Source organism: Lampetra planeri, chromosome 26 (genome assembly GCF_965212315.1).
Source record: "Lampetra planeri chromosome 26, kcLamPlan1.2.h2, whole genome shotgun sequence".
Lineage (NCBI taxonomy): Eukaryota > Metazoa > Chordata > Hyperoartia > Petromyzontiformes > Petromyzontidae > Lampetra > Lampetra planeri.
The window spans coordinates 2,466,560-2,476,208 of record NC_136132.1 but is presented as its reverse complement, the minus strand read 5'-3'; the positions used below and the strand labels follow the sequence as shown (position 1 = coordinate 2,476,208).

General features: G+C 48.5%; 1 protein-coding gene across 2 annotated transcripts; it reads right to left on the bottom strand.

Moving 5' to 3' along the window:
• Positions 1 to 3,766: 3,766 nt before the first annotated feature.
• On the bottom strand, positions 3,767 to 8,453 carry LOC144727566 (ubiquitin-conjugating enzyme E2 variant 2-like). 2 transcript variants are annotated; one of them, XM_078606455.1, is made up of 4 exons: positions 8,393 to 8,453; positions 5,854 to 6,008; positions 4,979 to 5,104; positions 3,767 to 4,774 (listed from the first exon to the last, which is right to left on the bottom strand). In XM_078606455.1, exons 1-4 carry the CDS (start codon positions 8,409 to 8,411, stop codon positions 4,631 to 4,633), a joined length of 444 nt encoding a protein of 147 aa, XP_078462581.1. In that variant the 5' UTR covers positions 8,412 to 8,453; the 3' UTR covers positions 3,767 to 4,630. The 2 variants fall into 2 exon arrangements, with proteins under 2 accessions (XP_078462581.1, XP_078462582.1); XM_078606456.1 differs by lacking the exon at positions 4,979 to 5,104.
• Positions 8,454 to 9,649: the final 1,196 nt, after the last annotated feature.

Genomic DNA, 9,649 nt, shown 5'->3' with positions numbered 1-9,649 from the left:
TGTGACAGCCGAAACTCGTCGACGGGGTGTCCGTTGTGCGAGCGAAGGGCGATGCACAAGTTGACGCTTTTCGCTGTCCGGGTTCCTCATTTTCAGAGTGGGGGGGGGGCTGTAGGGGGCACTTTCACCGACAAGACATCAGGGTGAGGGCCGCCACACCATCCGAGCGAACCTACCTACTCCCTCCCTCTTCGTTGTGGCTGACAGTGCTGTGCAAGCATACATTTGTTTTTGCATACTGCCACCTACTGATGTGGTGATGTTACTTTCATTCTGCGCGTTGGAACACTCTCACTCGTGGGGAACCATTGGGTTGGACAGCACGATGGGGGGGGGGTGATTTCACATTTGTGGGAGGAGGGGGTGGAGGAGGGGGTGCTGCCAGTGGACCGCGGGCCTTGCAATGAAGAACCCTGCACGGTGCAATGTGATTGAGTCGACACGGGACCCATTGAAGCGGGCGGGGGGGGGGGGGCTGCAGTGCCAGTGGCCCCTAGGGTCAGATGGGAAATTGATGTGGATCGCTAAATGTCCACCGCCGGTCGCTCAGTACTCCATCGGATGGGCTGTGTGTCCACTTTCGGCCGTAGCAACAGTTGCGAGAGTGGGGACATTTCAGACTGAACAAGCCCACCTTCGCCTCTCCCGAGTTGAAATGTCGCCCAATCGTGAAACAGAACTGGCTTGCCCCGACTTGCCGTCGCGTGGCATTGTATCCCCAGCCGCCCCCGAGCGTGCGCTCGCTGTGTGGCACGCGGAGTATTTGATTCTGGTTAGTGCAACGCAGCCGCTCACTCGCAGGGCCTGGCCGTCAACACCACGTCCCCCCCCCCCCCATTGCACCACTGCACACTCAGGTTGAATTTCAGGGGGTCAAATAAAAATGTTTTTTTTTCAATGCGCGTTGAGTGGCAACACGTAATGATGCTCGGGGTGAAGCGGTGGTGCAGGAGTTTGCATGCTGCACTCCTGAACCAAAGGTGACCCGAGTTCGATTCCCGGCAAGTGATATCTGAATCGGCACTGTGCACACCCCTCTCTGCACAAACAACGCTGGCTAGCGTGGTGAAGTATGTCAAACAACGCCTGTGATTGCCATGCCATGAAACAGTCCAGCAGCCGAATGACAAAAGGCTGTACATATTTGCTCATATACACGTAATTAAGATATTCTAGATTTGAAGCTTTCGTGACTGCAAGGATTCATATATACTCTTAGGTTTATTCGGTAAAGTCACGTAGGTAAAAAAATTAAAATTACTAAAAGTAATCATAGAAATAAAATAATAAATCACGACGTTTCGGAGGCAACACAAGTCTCCGTCATCAGGTGGGACCTACGTGACTTTACCGAAAAAACCTAAGAGTATGATTAAGATATGTTTTAATAAAAATTTCACAATCGGGACGCCACAATGTAACATTACCAAATTTGATCAAGTGCGTGTGCCTTTGTGGGCTCTGAAGAATCCTCGCTGCCTGAAACGCTAGCGCGTTGGTCGTGAAATAGTTCGTGTTATTTCAACGTTTACTTTGTAGCGTCTCCCCGCTTTCGGCTCAATCGCGTTTTTGGGAGCGCGTCACTTGCTTGGGCGATGTTCATTGTGGACTTCCGCGATGTTCATTGTGGACTTCCTCGCGGCGGCGGTGATGAAGAGTGGCTCATCGTCGAGGGTCTGAACAGTCCCGGAAGAAGCCGTCGCAGACTGACTTGTCAAGCCGCTTCAGTAGCCCCCCTCTAGCCACGCCGAGGATGCAGCTTTCACAAGGTCCTGCAAAGAGCGTGGACGGCTATTTTTTTTTCCATTCTAAGAGATGAAAAATACTTCATTGTTTTTTCCTTACGTCATTGGCGACGGAGGTGACGCAATAAAAACTCACCTAACTTGAGATCTCGGATTCATCACGTTGCGGCTGCAACTCAAGATTCTGTAACCCAGGTCTCGGACTCGAACCCAGGTCTCGACTCTCATGTGCAGGGCGCGTGACGGAAGTTGACCCCGCACGGGGCGAAGTGGCCACCACTTTGGCGCCTGGCGGCACAGCGTGAACCCAAACATAGCGGGGTCCAGGGTCATGTGTGCACACACGTTACGTTGAACCCATAGCTGTCGATCCATACGGTTTAACCACGTGTTCTTGTGCAGGGAAATTGAGTTTTCAGGTCCGTACGGCGTTACAGCCGATTCGATACGGGCTAAAACGAGTGTCTTTGTGTTTCTCCCTTGTGATGGGACTTTGTAGGATGAACGTTGAGATTCATAAGGGGCACGGGGTGATCAATGAGGCTTGAATTGGTCTAATAAGGTAGGCACTGATAATGGGTTGACAGGTTTGTTAAACCTCTTTCGCACCGCACATAGCCAGCCGCGCTCATCGGAGGTGCGGGGGAAGGATAGACTAACCAAACGCAAAAAAATAAGTTCTCCATATATCAGTGTTCAATGTATAGATTTAAAAGTGCATAGCACCAGTGGCTTCCGAACATTCCTCCACACCTTTACTTACCTTGGCGCACACCCCACGTTGTGTCTGGACCCCGACACTTCGCTGTGTTTCGAGTCGAGCTGTGGGGTTTTCGCCAACTCTCCAACTTTACCGGGCCCATGCAGGAAATGCGATTTTCAGAGCGACACCCGAGTGCACGAACTGTAGTGGGTGCCAATCGTCGCGTTTCCCCACACACAACACATAACCCCCCTTGACCACAACGCTCTGTCATCCCGCAAACACACATCCACCAGGGACTTCACGAGAATGATCTTGAGCTGGGGCTATCCGATTAAGTAATCGATGGCTCTGCTCGAGATTTATTACATTTTTTAGGCATGCTTTCAACGTTTATTCTTAATGACATTGTAAAAATATATATGTAACAATGTCCACTGACAATTTTGCACGTTATATTCGACGTTGGGAAAACACGTACACATTCCTACGGAGGGAGCTGGTAGGAACGTTGGGTTGCTCGGTCAATGGCCAGGGTCAACGGCGGCGTGGTGTATTCCGCAAATATGGCCAACTGAGGGTGGGCACAAGCCGGCGTGAGTAGGTTAAACGTTACATTTTATAAGGGCACCACAGGGTGACCAGCTCCTCCCCACCCAGCCCCACCCCTTCCACCCAGCCCCTCCCCCTCCCATTTTTGGATGCACGACAGACGGACACAATAATCCCCTGTGGGCTGGTGGAACCAGGTGCGAAAGAAGTTCTCCATAGTTACAATGGACTGCGTATACTAAGAGGACTGTTTAATCACCGACTGTACTCGTTTCAGTTAAATTTTGTGTTGAAACCAGTGCCGGTACAGGAGCGAGACGAATCGTATTGCAGGACCATGAGATATGAAGGCGGTAGATTGAGGCCTTCATCCAGCAGATCATGGCCAATGTGTGATGCAAGCCTTGATTACTTTAAATTAATTTGGCAAAACACTCATAAATATATTTTTATAATTTTTCTTGAAGCAGTTTTTAGTATATGCAAATATTGTATACACACGTATATAATAGCACGAGTATATATATTAATGCTCAGCATTATATATCATATATAGGAATGCATTTTAAACCTGGCCTAAGCGCTTTATAGCTAAGCATAAGCCTACAATGTCAACATTTGCTGACCTTAACACTTTTTTATTTACTTTCCTATTAACTACCGTTTTAGTGCAATCACTCTAAAACGATCATAAAAATGTACCAGAGTCAAGAAAACACAGCAAAACAAAAACACCAATCCCAGCAGCCATCTGCTCATACACAACTTTAAGTGGAACAAATGGATTTTAATCACAGTCAAAATACATTACAACAAGAACATATCCAAGCTCTCTCTACCTGTGGAAATTACCCCGACATTTCCCTCTGGTCAGGAGGGTTGTCTTGTGGTTTAACATTTCACGCTGATACTATAAGTCCACAGCACGCTAACACAGCACAGTCATTTGCTCTGCACAACTCCAAACTCCAAATGTGCAAAAGTGATTACAAATGGGTGGCTTGGACTGGCCACTTGAAAATGGTTGTTTTTACTCACAAGCAAAGTTACTGTAATGTACAGACACGTCTGCCGTCCACTGGGAAAATAAATAACTTCAATCCATAAACTCCCACCCATTAAACCCCTTGACAATTCATTTGCATCTCCGTGTGGAATACAGGCAGAATTTTTTTCGCCCTCAGGTCCGTCGTAGTGGGTTGGTGGTGGATGGGTTTAAACAAAAACAAATCAAATGCAACACAACAAGCCAAACCAGCATAATGCCGATGAAAAGTGGGTATCGTTATAGTTTAGCGAGTTTCCGGGCAGCAGAAATGTTGTGGGGGGGGGGGGGCGGCATTGCGATGCGTGGCATTATTTAAGTTCTAGTCCGCTTCACTCAAGTGCAAACGAGTGGCCACTCCGTGGAGGGCGTGCATCAAAACGCATGCGGGCGTGTGGTGATCAAGAGGCCTTTTGTCAATGCCTTAAAACGAGACGTGTGTACGTCAGCAGACCCAACCCCCCATCGCGGCGCACCGCGTTTGCGTGCGGGAAACCCACGTGATAATCAGCCACGCTTGCATGCAGCGTAGCAGTGCCAACCCGCGACCGGAGCCCGCACAACTTTACTCTCGAGTGAAACCGTCTAGATGTAAGTGTGTCCCTCGGGCGGCTGCGGGAGCTTCATGTTTTCCTTCTGCATCATGTGGCGCTTCAGTTCCTGCAGCATTATCCGAATGCTGTAGGTACTCTGCCACTTGGAAAGTACAGGCACCATACGGGGATCGACCTACAAAAAAAAAACACAGGAAGGACATTTAAAGATGAGCATTGCCTCGGCGACCCTTTATCGCAAGGTCCTGTGCCACAGTGCAATTCTGCAGTCAGGATGAAATGCACTGTCCGTTGCTGCTGCTGCTGCATCTGTTGCTGCTACTACCGCTGATGAAGGTCATCAGTGGTTCCATAACCACGAAGGCTCTGGCAAACTTACCATTCCGTTTGAGCTGTTGACGCCACTCAGGTTCACCTTGGTCACGAATCGGACAGTGGGAGGCATGTCTGGGTACTTGGGTCCGCACTCTACACGAAGGCTGTATATTCTGTTCTCGAAGCTCGTCTGAAAAGCGCGAGCACACAGCAAAGCGATGGAGACGCGGCCACGACAGGGAAGACAACACGAGCCTTGTGGGTTCCGTTCTGCAGGGTAATGTGGCATGTGAAGCACAAAAATACACCACCTCGGTCCCGTTCATAACTCGATCTGCACATGGAATTCGATCCGCCATTGTTTTGCTACAACTTATCAGGTATGTTTGTGGTTGTGAACAGCAGCACATGCACCAGCTTTGCTCTACTTTTGCTAATTCTGCCTGCTGTTTACACTTGTAAAAACGGTGCACTAAAATTTCCACGGACTTATTTTGTCATGAGAAACTTCCTTATGTAAGACAGGTGTTCTCAATGGGCAGTCACCCAGTTCTAAAGAACGTCTGAGCGGATCAGCTGTGTGACATGCAGACATGTTGAACTTCTTTCGCACACCGTATGTTGCTAATAATGCTAATTGGACGTGTGGGGGAAGAACTAAACAGAAAAATCTGTTTTAAAGAAATTAGTTTTCAATCTAGATTTAAATATGCATAGTTCCAGCGGCTTCCTAATATTGGAAGAGCTTTCCAGACGGCTGCGGAAGCGCATCTGAAAGCGCGCGATGCAGTGACTGTCTTTGTTCGATGGTTCGCCAAAAGCTGCTGCGGGGATGACTGGAGTTCGCGTAATGGTTTATGTTCCTTGGTTCATTTGTGGCAAGCACTTTGTAATGAGTGCAACCTTATAATGTATTCGTTCAGCAACCGGAAGACATACCCTAGGTGGACCAATAATCATTCCTGTCCACCTCGTCATGGTCATGTCCTCATCGTCTTCGAGACCCCAGCTCACGGTTCCATCACCCACGCCCTTCTGACCTTCCTCCAGCTCCTCCAGAAGGCAGAAATTCCTGGGCACCTTCACGGCCGCACCTGTGAGGTCCAAAGGAGGTCCATTAACAGCAAGACACGGCGAGCACACCTAGTTTTTTTCATCCAGTTCATTTGTTTTGTCAACTATATTTTGGACTCTCAAAACCACTTAATTAGATGACATGTTTTTTATTTGGAACTTTGTAGCTAGCAGTACATCATACTGTACAAGAGCCCCGCAGGGCGCTGGCATCAGTCCTCATTAAGTCACTTCTACAGACCTCTTTACTCACACCGCATGGCATGTTAGATGCATCAATTCATATCTCTTCTTAAACTCACAATTCATGCATCTAATCTCATGTAATGTTTTTAGATCTATGTATTTTGTATGTAAAGCGTTCATTGCCCCTGTCGTCACTAGAGGCCGCTATTTTCACTACAATCTTAAGTCACTTCTACAGACCTCTTTACTCACACCGCATGGCATGTTAGATGCATCAATTCATATCTCTTCTTAAACTCACAATTCATGCATCTAATCTCATGTAATGTTTTTAGATCTATGTATTTTGTATGTAAAGCGTTCATTGCCCCGGTCGTCACTAGAGGCCGCTATTTTCACTACAATCTTAAAATAGTTTGATCGAATTGACAATTTCTGGAACCGTGTGGAGGGAACGGTTAGTGTGCCAATGGCCATTCCATAGATATACGTGGCAAATACGGATCCAATTAGAAACTAACAATTCGCTGCAGGTATTTTTCAGAGCTGTAATGTCACAGTGAATGACAGAAACAGGACCGGAAAACCACGTTTACGCACTCTCTTTAGCCACGATCGTTTGCAATTGCTTCTTCTACTACGCTCTGCACAAGGGCAGCTGTCATGATCAATCCACCGCTAGATGAAGACCCTCCCCTAAGCCTTCGCCCATCTCTCGTGAATCCTGCGACGTTCGCATCCGAGAAGATTTCTGCACTCCACATATCTCTTGAGGGCCGCGGGCGTTCCCTGCCTTTCTCCTCTCGCCCAAAATGTGAGCCCGAATGCATTTAGTGACAGCTTGCAGGAAAGCGTCACAACGTTAAAGGTGTGTAGAGGGCAGGGGGGGGGGGGTTAAAATTTGCCCCGGTCACGACTGACGTGAATGAGCAAGACGGCTGGTCCAATGGGCGTTTTACGAAACCTACTTCGTAACGTTTGCAAAACCCGGGCATGAATATGCAAAGCAAGATTGGTCGATAGCAAATCTATAATCACGCGCAAGCTACGCACGCTTTGAATGGTGCGCGGAAGGAACTGAATATTCCTCGATTCGAGCCGTGTGTATCGCACTCGTTTCCTTCTCGTGAAACATTGTTAAAACAAAGGTTTCACATCGCAGCAGACCAGACTGTGAGAGTCCAGCGTGCAGCCAGTAACAAAGGAGACGCGACAAACGAGAGAGAATCAAGGATATCGGAGACGGGAGGCTTACAAAGACGACTGTGAAAAGACTGCATTGACGGAGCAGCACAGTGTAAACGAGACGGGCATAACGTAGGGTAGTATAACAATGTGGCAGGAGGTAGTGGTCCAATCTAGACAGTATCTAGACAATATCAGTATCACTCGGAACGTGATTCGTAGCAATTGAACACCGTGCAAATGACAATTCGTGACAACTTTCTTCCTGAAATGCAATTCAATCGCACTGCGTCCGTTTTCGGGCACACATGGAAATTCCTGTCGAGGTCAAGTGCCGTTAGCGAGGAGCAGCCACGAAGGCCGGCACGGCACACGAGGGGTAGGGGGTGGCCAGCACCACGCCCGACCGCCTTTGTCTCTCCCCCAGGACCGTTTCACGTAATCGCTATCACTGGGTGTTGGCCACGAGTGGGAATCGAACTCGAGTCGCCAGGTTGGTAGCGCAGCGCGCTGACCGCTACACCACCGCTCCCCACGGCAGTGACACACAGACACACAAACACACACGATCAGATGCGTCGATTAATCTCACTCCACAGCACCTTTCTTTAACGAGCTACGAAAAACATCAACAGCAACTACAACAAAAATGAATGTACAATCAACCGCAACGTCACCAAGACCACCACCACGCAAGTGCATTTACAGTCGCGTTTAATTAGCCATTGAAAATCTGACACCGAGAGCGAGCAGACAGCCACCGGGCTTATCGGGCTTATCGGGCGGCGAGAGGCGACCCTTCCCCGGCGGAGGAATCTATCCGAGGGGCGGTGACTCCCGGTCACACGCCGGGGTAAATGTCAAGGCCACGGAGCCATCCGCCGCAGCAGTTTAACCGCGCAAGCGGCCTCTCCTCTCGCTCGGCCCCCCCACGAGGAAGAATCCCCGGGTCTCTCCGCGCCACTTGAGTTTGTTTGTTGTTGTTGTTGTATTTCCTACGTGGGAGAGGGGAGAACGCGCAGAGGAAACCCACCGCTAGCGGACACGGCCATCTTGGACTTCCGCGAGGGAGGGAGGTGGGGGGGGTGAGGGAGGAGGGGGGGGCGGGGCCTTGTTGCGTCACGGTGACGTCACGCGCGTCCACGCGACTAATCGATAAGGGGCCGTCCATAAATGACGTCACGCGATTTTGGACGAATTTTGATCCCCTCCCCCCTTTCGTCACACGGCGTCACAAAAAGTCAGACCCCCCCCCCCCTCAAATATGACGTCACAAAGCTCTGCCCCCCCCCCCTCCAAAAAAATAAAACATGCTTCAAATCGCTTTAAACTATTGTCATTGTAGCGCGTATTTAATGGGGCGCTGCACTCTGATGTTGTAGGAGAAAACATTTATTTAAAAAGTCTATTCATCCTTCATCCAGCGGTGGATTTATCATCACTCGTGATGAATTTGCGTCGTGGAATCACCTCTCCGATCCGTTGCCCTCTTATCGTGTTTTTTTTTTGGTATTTATTGTTGTTTTTGTCACGTTCTGACCGCGTGCCCCCCCTACTGGACATCCATGAAAAAGAGCTTTATAGCTCATCGGATTCCTCCTGCAGTTTCAATAAATATTCAGATTTTTTTTTCTGAATACGTATACCGTATAGTTAATGTGCTGCTAATATAAACGCCAACGATATCAATTATTTATACCTGTTTATATTCACTCCCTTAAAATCACTCCAGGATAGTTAGGCTTCACATTGACCTTGCGCTCTGAAGTCATTGATCCAGCAGTGGATTGACCAAACGTGAATTTGAGTTCCCGCTCAAGTAGTGTTGGAACGTTGCTCACCTTCTGTATAACAGCCCTGAGGCAGCGGTGAAAATTCCGCATTACTCTGGCTGGGGCAAGTTGATCCGTCGGCCGACCACTGTTAACTTTCCTATGAAGTGGTACATAATTTATCGACCCCCAGAGCGAGGAATGATGAGCCGAATCGACCTTAAAATAAAAGTTTTAAATCGCAACTCGCTCCCTCTACTGCTGAGCCACTGGGCCGGTTTGGAATTGTTAGTGTTTGAAATTCATTATACTTTAATAAATCAATATATATATACAGATGTTGGGCCCTAATTGAGACATATACAGGGTGCTTAATTTTCGTTTTAACACTTCTGAGAATTTGCAACAATGCCACAAGAAATGTGCCTCCGGACTCTGGAGAAGATCCCAGGCCACGTGTTGACAATGATGGCGAACGAGTGGAGACTCTGAAGCTATTAACATACATTTGTTATCAT

Bases quoted from the DNA above. Each gene is read 5' to 3' on its own strand.
- LOC144727566 (XM_078606455.1), bottom strand. The intron at 5,105-5,853 runs GTATGTCTTCCG...CGCGCTTTTCAG, and splicing joins TGATTATTGGTCCACCTAGG to ACGAGCTTCGAGAACAGAAT. The intron at 4,775-4,978 runs GTAAGTTTGCCA...TTTTTTTTGTAG, and splicing joins TCAACAGCTCAAACGGAATG to GTCGATCCCCGTATGGTGCC.